At 50.7% G+C, this 22555-nt stretch overlaps 1 protein-coding gene across 5 annotated transcripts in view; it reads right to left on the reverse strand.

The window, feature by feature from the left end:
* Window positions 1-1443: 1443 nt before the first annotated feature.
* Window positions 1444-22555, reverse strand: part of NF2 (neurofibromin 2) — a 101125-nt gene continuing 80013 nt past the window's right edge. For 2 of the 5 annotated variants that reach the window (XM_009217048.4, XM_003905393.5), the window contains 3 exons: window positions 22299-22426; window positions 19009-19171; window positions 1444-5284 (listed from right to left, as the gene is read on the reverse strand). In XM_009217048.4, coding sequence (XP_009215312.1) covers window positions 5234-5284; window positions 19009-19171; window positions 22299-22426 — 342 coding nt within the window. In that variant the 3' untranslated portion in view covers window positions 1444-5233. Of the gene's footprint in view, window positions 5285-17236; window positions 17297-19008; window positions 19172-22298; window positions 22427-22555 lie in introns of all 5 variants that reach the window. The other 3 variants (XM_003905394.5, XM_009217047.4, XM_009217049.4) reach the window with 3 other exon arrangements.

The following is a 22555-nucleotide window of genomic DNA, read 5'->3' on the forward strand; positions in this document are numbered from 1 at the left end:
GATGCCATCTCAAGGAAAAAAAAAAAAAAGTCTAATTAGTTACTTTTTTTTTTTTTTTTTTTTTGAGACAGTCTCGCTACGTTACCCAGGCTGGAGTGCAGTGGCATGATCTTGGCTCACTACAGCCTCACGCTCCCAGGTTCAAGTGATCCTCCTACCTCAGCCTCCCAAAAAGCTGGGCCTATAGGTGCAGCTACCACACCTGGCTAATTTTTAAATTTTTTGTAGACATGGGGTCTCTCTATGTGGCCCAGGTTGACCAATTCTATATATTCAAAGCTAACAACAAATTGTTAAAACTTTTCATATTCTTGCCGGGCATGGTGGCTCACGCCTGTAATCCCAGCACTTTGGGAGGCCGAGGTGGCCAGATTGCTTGAGGTCAGGAGTTTGAGACTAGCTGGCCAACATGGTAAAACTCCGTCTCTACTAAAAATACAAAAAAATTAGCTGGGCGTGGTGGCAGGCGCCTGTAATCTCAGCTACTTGGGAGGCTGAGGCAGGAGAATCACTTGAACTGGGGAGGCAGAGGTTGTAGTGACCTGAGATCAGGCCACTACACTCCAGCCTGGGTGATGCAGTGAGACTCCGTCTCAAAAAAAAAACCAAAACAAACAAACAAACAAAAAACTTTTTCATATTCTTTAGTTTATCCACTTCAAACATCCTTCTAAAAAAACACAGTTATGCATAACTGCAACATTTTGGGAAGATCTCGTGTATTCCGATAGGCTGTTTTCCTCACTGGCTTGTGCAATGAAAACCTGAAGTATGTCCTGACAAGTGTGTCGAGTGGGTCCCTTAGAAGTCCTGGCAGCCACACTGTGCTGTCTGAATCTCCAACTGGGGCTGCAGTGCTTTGGGACAGTTATCCTATAGAAGTTTTGGTCTTAATAAAGGACTTTTGTTGCTTAAGAAAACAGAAGCAAAACCAAAACCATAAGCTCTGCAGCGGTGCTTTCCAACTTCAAGTGCAAATGTCGCATAGCCCTGACAGTGGCTGTGCCTCATTTACTCTGCAGCCGGCGCCTGGGCCCCAGGGGCTCTGCATGCACCCCCAGAGCCCGGAATGCCGAAAGCAGAAATGTCTGCAAGGATCACCCAGTCCAGCTCCCTAGTTTTCTGGTCTGAAATCACAGATGGGCAGGGACCACAGAGAGGAAATGGAGGTGCTGGGACGCCATGCAGGGCCCTTGCCGCCACCCCAAGTGCTCCCAGGAAGAGTGAGGGAGTTCTCCAGCAAAGGTGTCAATAGGGGTGTTGTGGAAGGAGGTGATTCTTTTGCCACCAAAGACAAGGGGCCAGAGGTGAAGGCCCGAGCAGTCAGGGACAGCAGCGGGCTCGTTTCTCCACAAAACCACAAGACGGCCCCACCACCCAGCCGCATTCTTGACGCCTCAATGGCCTGAGCAACAGGCAAACTGAGGAAGCCCAAGGCAAGTATTTTCCAGCTTAGAATTTTTATTAAAACAATCATTTAAATTACAATAGTTCCCCAGAATAGAAAATAGCCTTCCATGGTCTGGCCCTGACAGGAGGCAGGACTCGGGCCCTACAGGAAGAAGTGACGTCTGACATCTTTGAAAATGGATGGCGCTTCCCTGAAAGCCCTGGAGGGGCTGGCTTGGGCCCAGGGTCACTGGGCCAGGCTGTCTCCCTGCCAAGGCTGCTCCCTCCAGGGGTGGCGAGGCCCCACCCTGTCAGTGAGGAACACTTAGACACTGCAGCTGGTTGTCAGTCTCTGGGCTCTTGAAAAAAAAAAAGAGAGGGAAAGAGAGAAACCTGTCCCTAAAATTACAAGACACAGCCACTCAAGAAGTGTTATGTAATGCCACAGGGTGCTGTCTAGCAGGGCCTGGCAGGTACATGAATAACAGGGTGGACAACACAGGTCGGGGGGACTGCTGTGGCTGAGGTGGGGCCTCAATCAGGATGAATGAAGCCGTCTGTGCCGCACAGCTGTACACGGCTACCAGCCAACAGGGCAGCTTCATGGACATCATGAGCTGGGCAGTGACCTCATGAATGATCCCAGTGCCGTGGGGCTTCTGCCTAGGCAGAAGCGCTCATAATGAAATTACCGTGGCCAGGACGCTGCTCTGTGGGCTTGAGACTTCCTTACTTGACAAGCTCCCAGGCCCTAAAACGTTTGCTTAAAAAGGACGCAGTCTGGCCGAGTGCAGTGGCTCAGGCCTATAATCCTAGCACTTTGGGAGGCCGAGGCAGGCGGATCACCTGAGGTTGGGAGTTTGAGACCAGCCTGACCAACATGGAGAAATCCCATCTCTACGAAAAATACAAAATTTGCCAGACGTGGAGGTGCGTACCTGTAATCCCAGCTACTTGGGAGGCTGAGGCAGGAGAATCACTTGAATCTGGGAGGTGGAGGTTGTGGTGAGCTAAGATCGTGCCATTGCACTCCAGCCAGGGCAACAAGAGCAAAAACTCTGTCTCAAAAAAAAAAAAAAAAAAAGATGCAGTCATCCCAGCCACAGGAACCAGTCTCTGAAAACAAGGCATCTCTTTCATTCTTTCTCCTGCTGCTGGGGCTTGGGACGCTCCTGAGGCCCATCCGCCTCTCCACCTTCTCCATCTGTGGGGAGGCACCTCGGATTCCTGCCTCAAGAAGGGGGAAGTGCTCCTGGCTGAGCAAGGTCCTACAGTCCCCAGCCTGCTCCCTGGAGCCCCAGGTGCTTCTGCCACAGCTCAAACACCAGCCAGCTCCCTTGAGGCCGCATGGCTTGGCACTTCCCAGACTTCAGAAGTACACACGGCAGTTAAAGAAGGAAACAAAGCCCAACAGTGTTTTTATAAACCACCATATGCTCCCGCCTGTAGCCATTGTTAAAGAACAAATTTACAGGTCAGGAGGAAAGTAACTCCCGGTGGAAATCCAGGGATGGGCTTCAAGACTGAGAAGAGGCCAGGCATGGTGGCTCACGCCTATAATCTCAGAACTTTGGGAAGCCGGGGCGGGCGGATCACCTGAGGTCAGGAATTCCAGACCAGTCTGGCTAACATGGCGAAACCCCGTCTCTACTAAAAACACAAAAATTAGACAGGTGTGGTGGCACACACCTGTAATGCCAGCTACTCGTGAGGCTGAGGCAGGAGAATCTCTTGTACCTGGGAGACGGAGGTTGCAGTGAGCTGAGACTGCGCCACTGCACTCCAGCCTGGGCGACAGAGAAAGACTCCATCTCAAAAAAAAAACAGAAACGGAAAAAAAAAACAAAAAACTGAGGAGACAGAGCCAGACCTCACTTTACAAACGCCTGAAGCTTCTGCTCCTAGCTGGGCCAGACTAGGAGAAGCCACAGGGCCACAACATCCACACTTGCGCTCTAGGTCTGCAGTCCCACCCTGCAGACCCTAAGTGGCTGTGCGGCACCCAGGGCTGGTTTCCTTGGGGCAAGGTGGCCCAAGCAGGTGCTGAGCAGCCCGACCCCGTTAGGTCAGCCTGATAGTGGGAAGAAGACAGGATCTCTGTGAGCCGCTCAGTTTCTCAAAACCAGACGGAATTGCCAGAGACCACCTCTGCTCTCCAAAAATCTCAAGGCCCCCATAGCCTCCAGTTACTAAGCATCTTTTATCTGATTAAGACAAATCACCTGCTTTGCATAACAGCCAAACTGGAAGGATCTCAAGGGCCCTGGATGGCCACAGCAACATCAGTCATGGAGAAATGAAAGGACAAGAAGGGGCAGGGTGTGGTGGCTCACGCCTGTAAGCCCAGGTTTGAGTTTTGAGACCAGCCTAGCTAACATGGCAAAACCCCGTCTCTACTAACAATACAAAACATTAGCCAAGTGTGGTGGTGCATGCCTGTAGTCCCAGCTACTTGGGAGGCTGAGGCAGGAGAATTGCTTGAACTCAGGAGGTGGAGGTTGCAGTGAGCCGAGATTACGCCACCACACTCCAACCTGGGTGATAGAGCGAGACTCCATCTCAGAAAAAAAGAAAGAAAGAAAGGGCAAGAAGGTGGCCCCAGCCCAGGGAGTGAGCCGTGGGGTGGTTCTGTGGCCCTCTGCTGCCTGGCATGGAGGTGGGTCCTGTGACAGCCTAGGTGAGTGCCACCTGTGGGTGGACACCTGCATCAGGCCTGTGCTGGGAGGAACACAAATGGCCCTTGCTGGCCCCCAGGGAATAGAAAATTCAGGGTCCGAAGAGGGACAAGGGCAACAACAAAGTGAGGCCTGGGTACAACAGTGGGTTGGGAAGTGGCCTGTGGCCACTGGCACGTGGCCAGGAGGGAAGGTGAAGCAGAGGGGCCGTGCAGACTGGGCCGGTGGAGCTCGGAGTCTGGGTCAGCGAGAAGCAGCACCTGCAGAGCCACAGGGCTTATGGATCCCTGGTCATAGCCGGGTTACGGGTGCTGACTACAGTATGACCAGGGAGTGCCCCAGCCCCACACAGGCAGGGGTGTCTATGGGCTTTGGGCAATGGGGAAGACGTGAGTGGCTCCTGCCTGCCTCTCGGACCCTGGTCTACTGTGGCCGGAGGGGGACAGAGAGTGCCCTGTACCATCAGCTCCCGCACGGCACTACCCAGCCCCTCGGCTGGCAGTCAGCCTGCATCACAGCTTCTGCCTAAAGTCTCTCCCTAGCCACAGCTGCCCTGCCTATTCCCCACCAGCTGCCAGCCAGAGCGCCGCCTCGGGGTGCCTGGCGGGGACCCAGCCCTTGCTCATCACGAGCTCTGGGCGGGCTCCCTAAAGATGAGAAGCCGGCAGGCGTGCTGGGCCTGGGATCCGCTGGGCTGGGCTGCTTCGCTGCATGACAGTTCCTCACCCGTGGGGGAATGAATGTTCCGGAACCCTGGGCAGGGTGGGGATGCTGGCACTGGCCTCTCAGGGCTTCAGTATCTCACTCCCCACAATGACTTCCCAGGCTGGGCAGTGGAGGTCAGCTCTGGAGTGCAAGACACACACACACCAGGGTGCCTTGGACGAAGGGAGTCAGGAATCCCACATTAGACAAAGGAAGACAAATACTTCTTAAAACAAAGACTCAGGTCAGAGAACTAGAATCCCATGAGAGAAATCTCTACAGGGTCGTAGTTCAAGGCAATTGCACATAAGAGGGGCTGGGCTCTTCACTCAGCTGGGGAAAGTTCTGGAGCTCCCACGGAAACCCCCAGCCAGCTCCCTATGGATGGCTCTCTTGGTATCTGGTCCATCCCGCGGTCCCAGGAGCAGGAGAAGTGGCAGGTCCTGGGGTGGCTGGGTCACCTGCTAGAGCTCTTCAAAGAAGGCCACTCGAGACTTGGCGCTCTGCAAGGTGAGCTGTAAGAAAGCAGAGAAGAATTTGAGAGGGCACGAGACCTCTGCTCTGTCAAACAGGGTCCTGTCCTGCCACTTGGACTCACCTCAAAGGTGGTTGGGAGCAAAAGGGAAGCCTGTTCAAATAGATGCTCAAGAAGTTGGTGGTCAGTCCCAAATAAGCGGCCAGATTTGCCCAATAATTCAAATTAGGAGGTGACAAATAAGGACGTGCAAAGGGAAGGCTGGTGGGCAGAGGCACACCATCAGGAAAAAGCCGTCAGCATTGCCTCTTGACAGAGGACCGGAGATCCCTGGCTATTTTAATAGATTCTCACATTCCCATCTACCAAGGTCCCTGAGCCACCTCTGTGGTGTGCTGTCTGCGGGGCTTGGCAGGGTGAGCATCTTAGTCCTCATGCCCTGGCAACATGGCTGCGGTAAGGTGACGTGGCCTCAGGCAAGGCAGGCCTGTGGCAGATGAGGAAGAGTTTACCCATTCTACTCCTGGTTTCCCAGGTGGTCCCGAAGCAAACTTACGCATGACCTGGCAGCTGAGAAGGGGTTTCTCTCCACGAGCTGGAGGCAACGCCTTTCTCAGTGTGGCTGGTGTAGGCAGGGAAGAATGGTGCACGTGGGCGGCATTCTGCCCAGCAAATGTAAAGGACAGTCAGGGAGATGTGGAAGGGGATGGGGTGGATCAGGGACTGAGCTCTTGGCATGGTGAAGTTTGCAACCTCCTAAGCCCCTGACTCTGGGCCACTTCCCAGCATCTCCCTGGACAGAAGCATCTGGAGCCAGCACTCTCCCTATTCCCTGCTCTCTGCTGACTCCTGAAATCAATGCCTTGGATGTGACTGTGTTCCATTTCCAGCTCCGGGACTTCCCACAGGAGTGCAGGGGTGGAGGGCAGGGAGTCCGTACCATTCATCTTCATATCCCCCAAATATCTGGCTTAGTGCTGTGTGCCGATCAGGAGTTCAAACAATGTTTGTTAAGAGACCAGGACATGGGCTATGACGAAAACTAAACTGAGGTGCGCAGGAGAGGCAAGAGCTCCACACAGGGCTGAGAAGGTCTGAGAGCTCACTCTCTGCCATCACCAGCTCACTGTGGACACCCTTGACCTCTCTGAGCCTCCTTTCTCTGGAGGTTGCCATGGGGCAGGCAAGATGGTCTGGCTCATTCTCTCGACCCCTCGAGTCTGCATGTGAAGAGTCCTCAGTACTATCGGCGGCTCCATAAAGGGCAAGGGAGGGAAATTCCAAACCGACCACTTCACCATCAGAAGACAGCACTAGTGTGCTCAGAATGAGACAGCTTGAGAGCGACTCTTTAAATCCTGCCAAATCTTTTGGCCTTGAAGTTCCCGACTAACAAGCGGAATGTGGGGAGGCAGCTCAGCTGCTTTCTTCAGCGGAACCAATTTCAGAGTCCTTTGGAAAGCCTGGTTCTGATGGGAATGGAGAGCCCTTTTTTGCCTAAATGGAACTCCCTCTAGAAGGGAGCTGCGTCAGGATGGGCTTCTCCCTAAATGTAATCGGGAGGAGAAGGGCCAGGAGTTATGTGCCCTGTGATAATGGGAATCAGAATGGTCACTGGGGAAAAAAGGAGGAAGAGCTTTAGCTGCCAGATAACTACTGGGGCAAAAATGGGAGAGGGTTTAAATGAAAGCATGTGAGCCCAGTGTCTCCGCTCAGGTTTCTGAAAAGAACAGCCACTTTGAGTCAGACACAGGCATAGTCAGCTGCCTGGGCCACTGACCAGCTGTGTGGCCCTGGGCAGGTCATTTGCTCCCCTCTGGCCTCAGTTCCTCACTGTGAATCGGGCGTGATGGCAGCCCCTTCCTCATGGGGTGACAGGCAGAGGAATTGGGAACCGTGTGTGATGCGCTCAGCACTGCGCCTGGCGCATGGTGGTAATTCGACAGCTGTTATTGCTAATAGCAGCATCACGCTTCTCCCCTCCCCAGCCCTGGCTCCTCTCCTTCCAGCGGGGAGCAGGATGCTCGTTAAGAAGGGGTGCAGGCAATAGCAAGGTCATGTATGGCACTGGCCTCCACGCCTACCAGGCGGGCCAAGTGATGCCCCATGAAGCCTGGCCACTTCCCCAGGCAGGGAGCCCAGGTTGTGGGGGACTTGAGAGGCTCCTGCCCATTTGTGCAATGTTGGCTCCAAGAATTCCTGGATCCTCCACCAGAGGAGCATGCTGGCTGTCCCCTCGAGGTGCCAGGGGAGGGTTCTGGCAGTGCCAGCAGCACCAGATTCCAGTGACTCAAGCATGTGCTTATTAGGATGCAGCGTGCTCTCGGGTGGGCGGGCTGCTTCCTGAGCCCCACCCCAGCTGCACTGCAGCACCTCAGCCCCACCTCTTATTTTGCAAGAGCAGGAGCCTCGCCTCAGCCACAAGTAAAGGTAGAGAGGGACATCAGTCTGCGCACACAGAAGTAGGAAGGCACCACAGCCACTGGGCAGGACAGAGAGCCGCAGTCTTCCAGAAGGCACTGAGGTGGTCAGAGGGAAAGGCAGACCCACCAGCTGGAGGCAGCCATGACCTGGCTGCACTGGTCAGCAAGGGCTGCTGCCCGAGGGCCCTGGGAGCCTTTGGCCACTGCTGCTTGCTCCTCAGACAGACCTGGCTGCTGCCACCCCACCCTTTACCCTCACTGTGCAGTTACTATGGGTTTCAGTCCCCACAGGAACCCCGGAGTCAGAATTTACTGCACAGTGCTCCTCCCTCCTGCTGGAGTGGCCCTCCCAGCCACCCCCATGGCTCTGCTTCCGCCTCGGCAGTATCCTTTATCTCAGACACCAGGATGCCCTCCTCCAAGCAGGTAAGGAAGGCAGGCAGTGAGACGAGGAGAGCCCTTGGCTTTCTTTCCTGCAGGTAGAGGCTCAGGGGAGCCATTTGCCCTCAGGCAGGAGTTTTTCTACAGAGAGCTTGGGAAGCCTCCCTGCCGGGCACACAAACAGCTCTGCCACCTGCACGCCCTGCCTGGGCACTGTCTCGCCCCTCCAGTGGGCAGGCTCCTCACCTGTGGATCTTTCACCATCTGCTGCTTCTAGAAAGCTCACTGGCTGTCACATTTACAGTACACCCACAGGCAGGAAGTATTCATAAAGGAAAAGGCAAAAGCTCAGAAGAAATGGCAAAAAGCTAGCCCTTCGTAAAATAAACTCTGCCTCCGAGTCTTCTTTTTAAACACATGAAAACCAGCGAACAAGTTTCCTGGTTCCCCTGCGATGCTCTCATACCCTAAGGTGTGCGGGCCCACCAGTGTTAGGTACATCTTCCTGCTCAGCAACCAGCCTGGGTCCCTCTACACTGCCCAGCAACACCTGCTTGCTAGAGCCAGAAGAGGCCTCCCACGAAGGCCTTCACCTTGCCCTATGTTGCACTGTGAGTTGAGCACTGAAGCCACTCTGATGAGTCCCATCCCCACCCTGAATTCCAAACAAAAATGCCCATGCTCCCTTTGGCAGTCCAGCAACAGCCCACCCCTCGCCCATCCTTGCCTGCCTGGAGAGTGGAGTCCCCCACGAGGGCGGGGAATTCCTCGCATGCACAATGAGTATCTTGAAGGTTATCCAGAGAGAAGAGGTCTCCAGCTTTCAGCAAGTAACAAAGCAGAAGCACCTCAGGGTGTACAACCAGGGTCTCCAAGACAGTGGCTGCACCAGTCTGGGACCTGCCAAGTCTGGTCAACTGCCTTTGAATCCTTCTGAAGACAAGTGGGCCAAGCTCTGGTGAATGTGACCAGTGACATCTGCCATGCACTGTCCTTCAGAACTCTCACTGAATCTAGACGAGGTCCAACCATGGGAGTCCCGCAGCAGGGCCCTGCTCCCTGGGCAGGCTATACACCCAAGGGCCCTGCTCAGAATCTCCAACCCAAAGCACTCCTGCCAGTTCCCTGAAGATGCCTACAAGAACATGAAGCCTCCGCACCAGGCATGGGCTGACCCGCTGCTCTCCTCCAGCTGTCTCTTCACATCTGATTAGAATTAGCCGTGTGAATAACACAGGAGGAATTAAGTTCTCTCTAGATTGAACCGGCTGCTCAAGTCTGTCACTAATCCAATTCCATTCTGAGGAGACAAACTTCCTTTTCTTTCTCTGGGGCGGATCTCTGAGGCTTTATTGCTATCTGACTGTTCATCTTCACATCCCCACTCTGATCCACTTGTTGGCGCCTAGCTTTTCCTTCCTGCCCAACATCGAGACTCAGCCCCTCAGCCCCGGCAGAGTCCCTTTCCCCCTGCCCACTTGTCCATAAAACTGCCAGCTGTTTGTGACAGCCAGCAGGCTGTGAGAGGGCAGGGGAGAACTTAGGAGAGTTCCACTCTGGCAGAGCTGGGCCTCCTTACACTCCCCAAATTGTGTGTGGTGTGACAAAAACAGGCACATTCACCCGCTCTAAACAAGTTCAGATTCAGGAGACACATCTGTCTACTTAAAAAGACAGAGGAGGCTGGCTAAAAGAACCTGGTACCCGGCCGGCACTCTCTAACCCAGGCATGCAATCTGCATCTTCAACTGTTCCTCCTCACTGCTACCTGAGGATTTTGGGTGGCCCATTAAGGTACTCCTGAGAAATGGCCCCAGGGTCTGGAGAAAGCAAGCCTGGAAGGCACCTGAGACAAACATTCCCCTGCTGCCCTGCCAGCAGCGGAAGGCTTCCAGCTACAAAGCCTCCGCCAGCATCATTCCTGAGAGTGCCCCCTGCTGGAAAACCACAGTACGAGGCGCACGGCCAACTCTCCTTCCAGCTCTCCTCTAAAAGTCCTTTTGGGGGATCGTTTCCCAAAGTGATGGGAGGGTAACTAAATGTATTCCGGCACGGAGCCTGCAGCAGCAAGCCTGCTTGATTAAGAATGAATTACACTTTCATCAGCACAGAGAGAAAATTGATTCACAAGGCTGCATTGTGATCATCTTGTTCCTAAAGCAAGGGAAAGTGGGGGGAGACACAGAGCCACTTCGGCTATCAGTGGTGAGAGAAAGGAAGCTGTACAATTAAGCTGGGGAACAAAACTAATCAGAGCACCAGGATTCCTTCAGCTCGTCTCTGGGGGCCTTGCCTCAATCCACTCATCCCAAGGGAGGAGAAAAGAAGGCAGGAGGGGACCATCTCATTCATTTTAAACAATAAGACTCACAGCGCTGAACCCATTTTAGATACTAACCTAATAACTCCAGGTGGTGGGTCTCTGCTTGTCCCATAAAAATGCAGTGCAATTGAAATGTGAGCCCTAAAATCATGTTATACTTCCTCTCCACTACTACATATTGAAAACGAAGGAGCGGGGGAGGGTGTAGACACAAAAGGACGTGCAGATCCTCTGGCACGCGGATCCATGGGGAGAAAGCAGAGTCGGAGCAGAAAGGTGACAGCTGAATCCAGTAGCAGCAAATTCCAAAAGAATCTTTGGTTTGGGGTGTGGGAAACCTTCCCCCTTCCAAATGAGCCAAGAGGAAGGGCCAGTGAAGGCGGATGGCTGTACTAAGTGGCCAGATCAAGACTTTCTTTTTCTTTTTCTTTTTTTTGAGACGGAGTCTCACTCTGTTGCCAGGCAGGACTGCAGTGGCGCGATCTCGGCTCACTGCAACCTCTGCCTCCCAGGTTCAAGCAATTCTCCTGTCTCAGCCTCCTGAGTAGCTGGGACTACAGGCGCGTGCCACCATGCCCAGCTAATTTTTGTATTTTTAGTAGAAACGGGGTTTCACCATGTTGGCCAGGATGGTCTTGATCTCTTGACCTCGTGATCCGCCCGCCTCGGCCTCCCAAAGTGCTGGGATTACAGGCATGAGCCACCACATCCCAGATCAAGCCTTTCTGCAGTCTTGCTAGGGACAGTTTGCACCCAAATGCCATCTAGTGATGTGCACAGTGGGAGCACTATCCATACACTTATCCTACACAGAGGTGGAATGAAAGGCCAAGTCCACCCCAATGAACAAATCCAATGTGGTATTAGCGACTTTATCTGCTCTCAAGAGAAATCTGCCACTGAATACCCAAGGGGCCTTTTTTGTGCATTAATCCCTGAGGGACCCAAAGCAGCAGAAGCTGCCTGGAAATCTGTCTGCCTGCTTTGCAGGCTGCCCTGTGGCGCCGGCGGGGCCCTCCGCTGCTCCTCCGTTCCTTCCCCCGACAAATGGCCTAATGGGCCTGATTCACCTTACTGGGCAGGTGGCGGCTATCTACTGAGTGATCTGAGCAAGAGCCTTAGGAAAAAGGTCCAGATAGACTGATGTCATTTTTAAATTGCCAACATCAAAAGAGAAATCACGGCAAGGATCATGAGAACAGAATGGCAAGGATCATGAGAACAGAACCTCGGCTCGAAGAATGAGTTTGCATCCGGCTCTTCCCTCCCACTGTTGCAGCAACAAATCCGGTGCGGAGGAGAGCTGCACTGAAACATATCTTCAGTGCCCAGGGGCCAAACGGGATGTTTTACTGCATCAGATAAGGCCTGGTAATATCCTCAGGCACTTCCAAATGGTCGTAAAATACCTAGGCAGGCAAGGCAGGTTTGTAGGCTCTTCAACACCTCCCAAAGAATAACTGCTTGACCAGGTAAAGTCTCTTAACCAAAAAGAGGATTGGCTTGTAGACTTTTGGAAAAGAGGCTGATAGTTCTTCTATCTAGAGCTACCAGAAACAAGCAAGAAAACTAAGCTCTCAACAGTTACGAGAAACCAGGAACTCAGTGTGTGAGAGTGGTAGGAGTGGCCTTCAGGGATGAGCTCAAGGTGTCCCAGCCGGGAGGAGCACTAAGAACAGCCCACAGTTCCTAAAGCCTTCCCTGGGCTTCCACAGAGCCAGGAACTGGAGAGGAAGAATTCGGATGGCCTCTGCAATTTCTTCGCAGTGTGCTACGCCCACATCTGGTGCTGCTACTGCTCCCTGTTAATGCTTGCTACCCACCCCACTCCCCACTCCTTTTTCTTTCCTTCCCCCTCTCACCCCTGCCTTGCTCCAGCAACAAGAAAGGAAAGGTTCGGGGCTGGCGAGCCAGTATGCTACCTTTTATGTCAAGGCCAAGGATGCTCTACCCATACAACACCCAGTTCCTAGAGCAAGCAGAGCCATTCGGCCCACTGGGGTCATAAGGAGGGTTGGCTATATTAACTACCTATTAAACTTAAGTAATTTAGCAGCCATCTTCAGGGCTGGCAGTGCAGACCAGAGGTCGCCAGGGAGGCTCTAGCCACTTGTTTTAATTGTGGGAGACGCCTTTCCCGCATATGCAATTTCTCTCTGTGATTTATCACTTCCCCGGGTGTTTTTTTTAACTGTTCTACTTCACTTCACCGGCTCTGCAACTCCAAGGGGAGCCCGCACAAATTGAAGATGACATTGGACTTTTATGTCTTCCTGATCCAAGAGAAGCTGCTGGCGCTTGAGATAAATGTCAAGGCTCCTCTTCTTCCTGTTCCTCCATCAGTGGAAACCACAGCTGGACCTTGACGGTTCAAACCATTTACTAATGAAATAAGCTTTCTAAGCTCTACCACCCCCATGATTTCTCATCCATCAATTTCCTTGGAAATCCTGTGCTCCCTGGGAGACCACAGGCACAAAAGTGATGACTTTGTTTGCTGGCACTCAGACCAGCTCAGGATCGGGAGACTGAAACCCCTCTTTTGAGAAAGGATGAAAGAAAGACCCTGAATGTATATATTCCAAGACTGCATTTTACCTTCAAGCTGTGGTGGTACAGTTATGCCACACCAAGCCACCACTCCCATCATTAGCACTGTGGCTCTGAAGGCACAAAAGTCAGGCTCAAGGCACCCTGTGTCCCCCAACCCCAGCCTGACTGCCAGACTCATTCCCCTCACTTGGAAGGCTCAGATGCCAGGACACGTGTCGCTCCCGCTGAGAATGAAACAATTCCAGGTTCCCTAGGGTGGCTTCTGATCGCTAGCACTGCTCTGACTCAGATGCAAATGCCAAACTAGTTGTACTGATCATCAATTGGGAAAAATGGAAATATAGGAAGTTAAGATTAGCAAGAGGAGAAAAATATATCCTTGCAAACCCAAGTCAAATATTACAAGGAACCAGTGAAGTTAATTATGGCTATTTATTTATTTATTTATTTTTGAGACAGAGTCTTGCTCTTGTTGCCCAGGCTGGAGTGCAATGGCATGATCTTGGCTCACCACAACCTCCACCTCCCAGGTTCAAGCGATTCTCCTGCCTCCGCCTCCCAAGTAGCTGGGTTTACAGGCATGCGCCACCACACCCGGCAAATTTTGTATTTTGGGTAGAGATGGGGTTTCTCTATGTTGGTCAGGATGGTCTCGAACTCCCAACCTCAGGTGATTCACCTGCCTCGGCCTCCCAAAGTGCTGGGATTATAGGTGTGAGCCACTGTGCCTGGCCAATTATGGCTTTTTAAAAGTTTTTACTTCCAGCCACGTAGCAATTAATACAATGAATGAATATGCCTAGCACAAGCTGTGTACCTAGATTTGGCGGTGTGGCCCACATGCTGTCCTTCGCCCTTTGCTGCAGGATCACAAGCAGATTTTCCCTTTTCAGAGTTTTAACCCCTTACTGAGCTCTGACTGTGCACTGAGTGTTTCATGCACATTCTCTCATTTATCCCTCACAACAGTCCTGGGGGCAAAGACTATTTTTATTCACCTTTTGAAGGTGAGGACACTGTGCCTTGAGAGAGTAAGAATTCATCCTTTTTTATGGCTGCATGTATACATATGTAACAAGCCTGCACGTTGTGCACATGTACCCTAGAACTTAAAGTATAATTAAAAAAAAAAGAGAGAGAGAGAGAGCGAGCGAGCATAAGAATTATAGAAGGCCGGGCGCGGTGGCTCACGCCTGTAATCCCAGCACTTTGGGAGGCTGAGGCGGGCGGATCACAAGGTCAGGAGATCGAGACCATGGTGAAACTCCGTCTCTACTAAAAATAGAAAAAAATTAGCCGGGCGCAGGGGCGGGCGCCTGTAGTCCCAGCTACTCGGGAGGCTGAGGCAGGAGAATGGCCTGAACCCAGGAGGCGGAGCTTGCAGTGAGCCGAGATTGTGCCACTGCACTCCAGCCTGGGCGACAGAGTGAGACTCCGTCTCAAAAAAAAAAAAAAAAAAAAAGAATTATAGAAAAAGGAAGTGGCAGAGAAGTAGGAACCTCGGTTAATCCGACTGGATGGCCGCTCAGCATTCCTGAGGGAATGTGGTAACCCTTCATAACCTAAGGGCAAACTCCTTGAATTAGCTTCAATGTTACACAGCCCCCATGGGTACTGCTGAAATCACACAGCAGACTCTGAGACCTCTCAGTGAGGCAGAAGAGTACTGAAAGCGAGGACAAATACAATGGCCGGGCAAGATGGCTCATGTGTGTAATCCCAGCATTTTGGGAGGCTGTGGTGGGAAGATCCACTTGAGCTTAGGAGTTCGAGACCAGCCTGGACAACATGGCGAAACCCATCTTTACAAAAATAAAAATTAAAAAATCAGTCAAGCGTAGTGGTAAATGCCTGTAGTCCCAGCTACTTGGGAGGCTGAGGTGGGAGGATCGCTTGAGCCCAGGAGGTTGAGGCTGTCACCAATGTGGGTGACAGAGTGAGATCCTGTCTCAACAAAACAAAACAAACAAAAAACCTCATTAAAAACAAAAGAGGCCAGGCACGGTGGCTCACTTTTATAATCCCAGCACTCTGGGAGGCAGAGTTGGACAGATCGGTTGAGCTCAGGAGTTCAAGACCGGCCTGGGCAACATGGTGAAAACCCATCTCTACAAAAAATACAAAAATTAGTAGTCTCAGCTACTTGGGAGGCTGAGGCAGGAGGATCACTTGAGCCTGGGAGGTGGAGGTTGCAGTGAGCCAAGAACGTACCAGCGACAGAGGGAGATTGTGTCTCAAAACAAAATAAAACTAACATCAATGCAGGCTGGTTTGATCCCAGATTAGTGAGCTTTTGGACACTGGAAACTGTTCCATTCACTACCAGCTTTTGCATCTCATCCCCAGGCATTCTAGATGGAGTTCTGCCCTTGACATCTAGATATTCCCACATCCAAGCCTAAAGCAGCACTTCTCTTCAGCTAGGCTTGTGCCAGCCAGACTGCAGCATGCACCACCCCAGAGCCACCCTAGTGCAGGCATGTGGCTGCTCATCAGTCCCGGTCACTGACCACAGGGACTGCCAAAGTCTAGAAAATGGAACGTGCACTGAACTTCATGTGCAGCAAAATTTAGTAGTGCAGCACTATTTAATCTAGTGATGCTGAGAGAACGCTTGTCATATTAAACATCAAGTCCATGCTTTTATTAACCCTTGATTAACCCGAGTGTTTGATTAACTGCCTGGCAGCCTGCTTTAAAAACAAGTTCACATCAAGACATTAAAATGAATGAATAAATAAATGCATCCATGTATGTCCTAGGAGCAGTGCAAATTTAACTAAAAATGAAACTTCTTTTGTCTGCAGTAAAAGCTCAGTGTGAAATGACAGTCAGAATCAGGACCCTGAAGAATTTCAGCACTCTGCATCATTATAGAAGGAAGAAAGAGGAAATCACATTCGGGCTGAGCAGCACCTTCCCATGGAGGGAACACCTGGCAGCACTGGGTGAAATGCAGCGGGGTTTTCTGCTTGCCCTCGTGGTTACAAAAAGTTCAGTAAACCAAGGTGGGTCCACCTGGCTGCTCTGGGTGCTGTGAGCTGGCCTGCCCATGACAAAGCTGGCCATAACTGCCCTGCTCAGAGCACGGACTGTTCTGTATCAGGGTATCAATGCCAACATGGGTATGAAAGCTGAAGAAACAGGAGCCCGCTAAATGAAAGTGTCACATACAAAACAGGGTTCATGTCATGGATTCTTGGAACCACTGATGGCTCAAGTGTACCTTTTAATAAGATCTATCAGGGACTTTAACAGCTGACCTCTCTTGAGGCTGTCATCCCTCTCTTGATGGGATAACGACCACAAGTAGGATCTATCTTATGCCAGACCTCTTTTTGGTAGGAAGGTTCCAATTAGCTTATTCTACTCTATGAGCAGAAACTGCGGGGAAGACTCCAATGGACACATGCTACGCTGCTGTCGGGTGGTGTGGAGCTTGTTGGCACGGGTACTACTGGGGATTAGGTGAGAAGTAGAGGCAGGATGTCATTTTATTATTGGGCAAAATACATTCTCTCTACTGCCTAGGCATGCTGGAAGAATAACAAACTGTTGCAGGAGAAAAGCAGCAAACATTCAGTTAATTCATTCAGCAACCAGTGACCGCTCCTCTCCGGGGTGCCATGACTGTACTGTTCCAATGTGAGTTCACTCTGACCACATCTCTGCTCAGCCTGTGGAGTGGAAGCTGAAGCAGAGGCGGCTGAGCACGGACGAACAGACAGTCCACTCCCCGTGGACTCACAAATCAGACCCCTGTGCTCTGGTTTGCTTTATTTGAAAGGAAAAGGGCTATGTACAGAAAGGGAAAGCTCTAAAGGAAAATGAGCCAGCACAGGCAACCCCTTCGCCCCACGACCAGAAGCTGCCAGGAGTGACCATGGGTCTTGAGAGGCTGTCACCGCGTAAAAGGTCTTGATCTCGAGTTACAGACACCAGTCTCAAAAGTGCCCAGATTGACCCCATTTCCATGCTAGGAGTATGCCACCAAGACAAAGGACTTATAGACACACCTGACTGGACAAGAAGCCATAACCTTCCCCAGCCCAACAATGACACGAGATGGGAAGAACGGCCGGTCCTACAGCCCCATGACATGCTCTTCGGAACGAGGCAGTCTTCTGGGGCCCTGGAGGCTGGTCTGGCTCCACAGGGCGGGTGCCTGCTTTTAGACTCAAAGCATGCTGCGGCCAGTACCCAGGCACCACCTGCCCTCGTAAGGGCTCAGTGTGGCCTGAGGACAGAGACAGGCAAGCTCATGCACGGGTTAGTATCACAGAGGGCAGTGCCATCACCACAGAGAGAGTACCTGGGAACAACCTACTTTGAGGGCTCAAATGCAGATAGGTCTTCTGCCTTGGGCTTGAGGCTAAACCAGCAAAATAAAATGAAGAAAAACAAAAACATACCCTGTGATATCAACAATGCCATAAGTGCTATCTGCAAAATGCTTGGATAGGCCTGAAATCGTGACGAGTGATCTTGTTTTAATGGCTTGGAACGGGGTCTCTCCAGCTTTCACACTGCAGGTTTCTGTGGCTGAAGGCCCTGCTCATTGCAGCCGCAGTGGAAATAGTGAGACTGTTCCGGGGACCCAGATGACAAGGCTGGGGGTAAGGGGTGAGATGGGTGTCTAAGGCAGTTCATTTAAGGGCTGACTGGCTCACTGGCTCAGTCATTGTTTTACCTCTTTCCTTAATGGCTGAGGCCTCCCTTGAACTTCTCTTTACTATTTAATAATTTTGTTTTGGAAGGGAAGCCTGGTAAATTACAGAAGCCAGAGAAAAGAAGAATGTGGAATGTGGAAATGCCTTTCCTTCTAGGTTGCACTATTAAAAGGAATTCTCTACCCAGTGCCAGTTCTGACTGGAATCGAGAGGTAAAAGTCAGGGCTGCCTGCTGTACCCAGTAACGATGGCAGGTAGAAACAGATCCCCTGGAGTTTTCAGATACAGCTTAACCACTAAAAACAGAGACAGTCCGTAAAACTGGAAGCCCATTTTAAAGACTGAGGTAAAGAGTAAAAAATTAACTGCATCAGTATCACCTAAAGTCAATGGACAGTTTTATCTTTTTTTTGAGACAGAGTCTCGCTGTGTCTCCCAGACTGGAGTGCAGTCACACAATCTCGGCTCACTGCAAGCTCCACCTCCCAGGTTCACGCCATTCTCCTGCCTCAGCCTCCCGAGTAGCTGGGACTACAGGCGCCCGCCACCACGCCTGGCTAATTTTTTTGTATTTTTAGTAGAGGCGGAGTTCCACCGTGTTAGCCAGGATGGTCTCGATCTCCTGACCTCGTGATCCACCCGCTTCGGCCTCCCAAAGTGCTGGGATTACAGGCGTGAGCCACCACGCCCAGCCCAGTTTTATCTTAATAACACCTATTTTATAGGTGTTAACCTGATCCTGGGCTATCAGTTAAGAGCAGAGCATTATTTGGCAAGAGAGGACCCTTCTGCTTGGCCCAAATGAAAGAGGTATACTCTTGGGCTGATAATTAGTATGAAATTTAGCTTCTGAAACTCAACAATGCTGAAAGCTCAAAATACCAATAGAGAAAGATATGAAACCATATGCAACATAATAAAGTCTTCTCTTTCAAAACAAAGAGGTTCTCTCCTAGACACTTCCTTTTAAGTATGAAAAAAGTTAAAAATTCAGTTTGGTGTTATAGTCCTTGCCACTTAAAGACACAACAAGACTAGAGGGAAAGTCCATTCTCAATAGCCTCCATTTCATTCTGCTTTCTCATAAAGTAAGGCAGCTCCCTGGGCATAACACCCCTTGGCTTAAAAGGGCTTTATGCTTTACTGCTAAATGATGAATCAAAACCCCTGTGTAACAGGGGTTCATTATGTCAGAGCTTTTAACACAAGCTCAACTGCCATCCAGCCAATGGGTTCCTAGTCACTGGCAGATTACATTCCCTTCCTGGCATAAGTTTAAAAATTTCCTCAACTAAGTACATACAAAAGATGCTAACAGTCTAGTGACTTGGCTACTGAGAAAACCAGATGCCAACCTCATATTTCATTAATGATGGTCCTGACCAGCAAAATACAAGAAAGAGACCCTGGGTACCTTTTTAATGGTATTGTGCTTGCTGCTGCCACCCCTGTCGGAGTTCTCATTGTGCAGAATATCCAGAGCCGTCTCCCTCTCTTTCAGTTTCAAGGCCTCGATTTCTGTCTTGAGTTCATTGAGCTGCTCCTGCAGATGCTTGCTCTTTTCCATGTATTCCACTCTGCCGGCAAGAGGGTATCATGCATCAGGGCTTGGGCGACAGTGAGACACGGCTCAGGTGCTCTGTGGCCCACAAGCTGCTTGGTGCAGGATCTAGGGTTTGAGGCCTGAGGTTCACATCTTTACTTGGCCACTCACAGGCCGTGGAGCTTAGGCTGGTCACTTAAGTGCTATGAATGTTTCCTCATCATTAAAATTGGGATAATGATCACAGGGCTGTGGTCAGGATTAAATTTAAAAAAAGTGGAGGCCAGGCATGGTGGCTCCACCTGTAATCCCAGTACTTTGGGTGGCTGAGGCAGGAGGATTGCTTGAGCCCAGGAGTTGGAGACCAGCTTGGGAAACATAGTGAGATTCTGCCTCTATTTAAAAAAAAAAGAAGAAGAAGAAGAAAAAGAAAAAGAAAGAGTAGAAAAGTCCTTGGTAAATTCTCATAGGGGGCTCTACAAATACTAGCTGTCACAGACAGCTTTTCGTTCTGCACCAAAAAAAAAAAAAAATACATGAAACAAGCTTCCTGGGAACCCAGAACAATCTCCTTGTCTCAACCCTTCTTGGAGCAGTAATTCAAGTAAACTCATTTTTTTTGATAGGATCTTGCTATGCTCCCCAGGCTGGCTTTGAACCCCTGGCCTCAAAGTGCTGGGATTACAGGCACAAGCCACAGCGCCCAGCTTCACGTGATCTCTTTTGATAGGCCACATCCACAGTCCCACTTGTTCTGAGACTTCATCTAAAGATGACAGAAGCTCACTCAGAAGCTCACCCAACGCAAGGAAGAAAAGATCCCTACCCTCACCTGAGAACAGACACACTGAGTGACAGCATCTATGATGGTGGAAGTCTGGAAACCACCCACAAAGCGTCCAACTACAAGGCATGGCCAGAAAAACCGTGCAATACAAATACCAAAAACATTCCATAGGGATTGCCATGGTTAGTACAGAGACTCTGCCAATATGTGCAAGGGTAAGAAGTGCTATGGTCTGAATGTTCGTGTCTTCAAAATTCATATGTCGAAACCTAATTGCCAGCTGGGCGTGGTGGCTCATGCCTGTAATCCCAGCACTTTGGGAGGCCAAGGTGGGCGGACCATGAGGTCAGAAGTTTGAGACCAGCCTGACCAATATGGTGAAACCCTGTCTCTACTAAAAATACAAAAGTTAGCTGGGCGTGGTAGCATGGGCCGGTAATCCCAGCTACTCAGGAGGCTGAGGCAGGAGAATCGCTTGAACCCAGGAGGCAGAGGTTACAGTGTGCTGAGATCGCACCACTGCACTCCAGCTTGGGCAACAGAGCGAGACTCTGTCTCAAAAAAAAAAAAAAAAAACCACAGGCGTCAGGAGATGGGGCCTTTGGGAAGTCATGAGGGTAGAGCCTCATGAATGGGATTAGTGCCCTTATAAAAGAGACTCCAGAGAGACCCTTCATCCCTTCCACTGGGTGGGCACACAGCGACAAGGGCTGACTATGAACCAGGAAGAATGCCCTCACCAGACTCCACCTCTGCCCGTGCCTTGATCTTGGCCTTTCCAGCCTCCCAAACTGTGAGAAATCAATTTCTTTCTTTCCTTTTCTTTTACTTTCTTTCTTTTTTTTTTTTTTTTGAGACAGGGTGTCTCTCTGTTGCCTGGGCTGGAGTGCAGTGGTATGATCTGGGCTCACTGCAACCTCTGCCTTCCAGGCTCAAGCAATCCTCCTGCCTCAGCCTCCCGAGTAGCTGGGACCACAGGCATGTGCCACCACACCCAGCTAATTTTTGTATTTTTAGTAGAAATGGGGTTTCGCCATGTTGCCCAGGCTGGTCTTGAACTCCTGGCTCAAGCGATCTGCCTGCCTTGGACTCCCAAAGTGCTGGAGTTATAGGCATGAGCCACTGTGCCTGGCCAAGAAATAAATTTCTGTTGTTTATAAGCTACCTAGCCACTGGTATTTTGTTACAGTAGCCAAAACAAACTAAGATAGTAACAAAATACAAACTATAAAATAGCAGAATAGCTTCACCCTGATCCCCGATCCCAACCACATAAATATATATGTCTGGATAATGGTGAAAGGAACATGGACAGCAGATATGACAGCTAGAGGCTCTGGTTCACTGGCTACTTAGCTATACCCTCAATGTGAAAGCCCAAAGAAAAACAGCCTGGATTGTGGTTGCCCATACAGGACTCCATGGAGACACTTTCCCCAAAGGTTTTTCCTGAGGATACTACCCTTGGTAAAAGCACATGGGCTGCAGAGTCAGATGGGTGAGGGGTTTCAACCCAGGGGCTCCTCTGCATCAGCTGTGTGATGCTGGGGGAGTTCACTAAACTCTCTAAATCTGAATTCTCCCTTATAAAATGGGAACATGAAAACCTACCTTTGATGTCAGTTTGATGTTTGTCAGTTAGTAGGAATTAAATGAGACAAAAGCCAAAAACCCTGACACACAGGCACTCAATGCATGGTAGCTGCTGTGGTTGTCCTCCGGCAAGCAGTGGCAGTTAACCAACTTACCACTAGCTCTGGGAACTAGGGGCCCTTGCTTAGACTTCCTCTGCAGTGGGGATCCTTTCCTTTCCATCTCTGATCCACTTCTACCCACCATAAAGGGAAGATGGAGGGCAGTTCAGCAAAAGCTGCCATGATCAGGCCATGCTGGGGCCCTGCCCAGTGCCATCCACTGCAGCAAAGTGGCCCCACCAGCTGTCAGCTTTCCTTAGCCTTGAGCCTGAGTCTCTTCTCTAATCTTTCTTTGTTCTAGACAAGGGAACCACCGTAGATCCCAGTCACTGGAAAACTCAACTAGGAGGCGACTACAGTCCAGTAGTATAACAGCAGTTGAACTGACTCAGAGATGCTAACAACCCAGACCTACACTTTAGGTGAGGTTTAGAGCCATCATAAACTCCAGGTCACTAGTCAAGTGTTATTTTTATTCATTCAGAATGAATGCTGATCTGTTGTCCCTTAATTTCCAATTAAGGAAATTCTTCCTCCAGCAGGTAAGAGCAGAGCAAACCTTTGTAGGAGCTAACGACAGGCTGTTTCAGCAACCCCTCACCTCTGCCCCAGCTTCCCAAGGCCCCAATCACTCACTCTGGTTCATGGCTGCCCACAGCAGGGCACAGGGGGCTACATACTTTTCTTTCTCTATCTCCATGGAAAGTCGCTTCATGTCAGTATCCTTGAAGTCGAAAGACAGGCTGTCACCAATGAGGCTGAAGCTTGGTATGTCAGGAGGCAACGGTGCTGGAATTGGGTTCATGGGCTATTAATGAGAAATTTCGGATTAGGAGCTTGGGTCATACAAGAACAGAGGGGCGCTACTGTGTTGACAACTGATCCTCCAGCAGCCACAGCGGCGATAGGCACAACTCAGGTCCTACCTCCCAATGCC

Source organism: Papio anubis, chromosome 16 (genome assembly GCF_008728515.1).
Source record: "Papio anubis isolate 15944 chromosome 16, Panubis1.0, whole genome shotgun sequence".
NCBI lineage: Eukaryota > Metazoa > Chordata > Mammalia > Primates > Cercopithecidae > Papio > Papio anubis.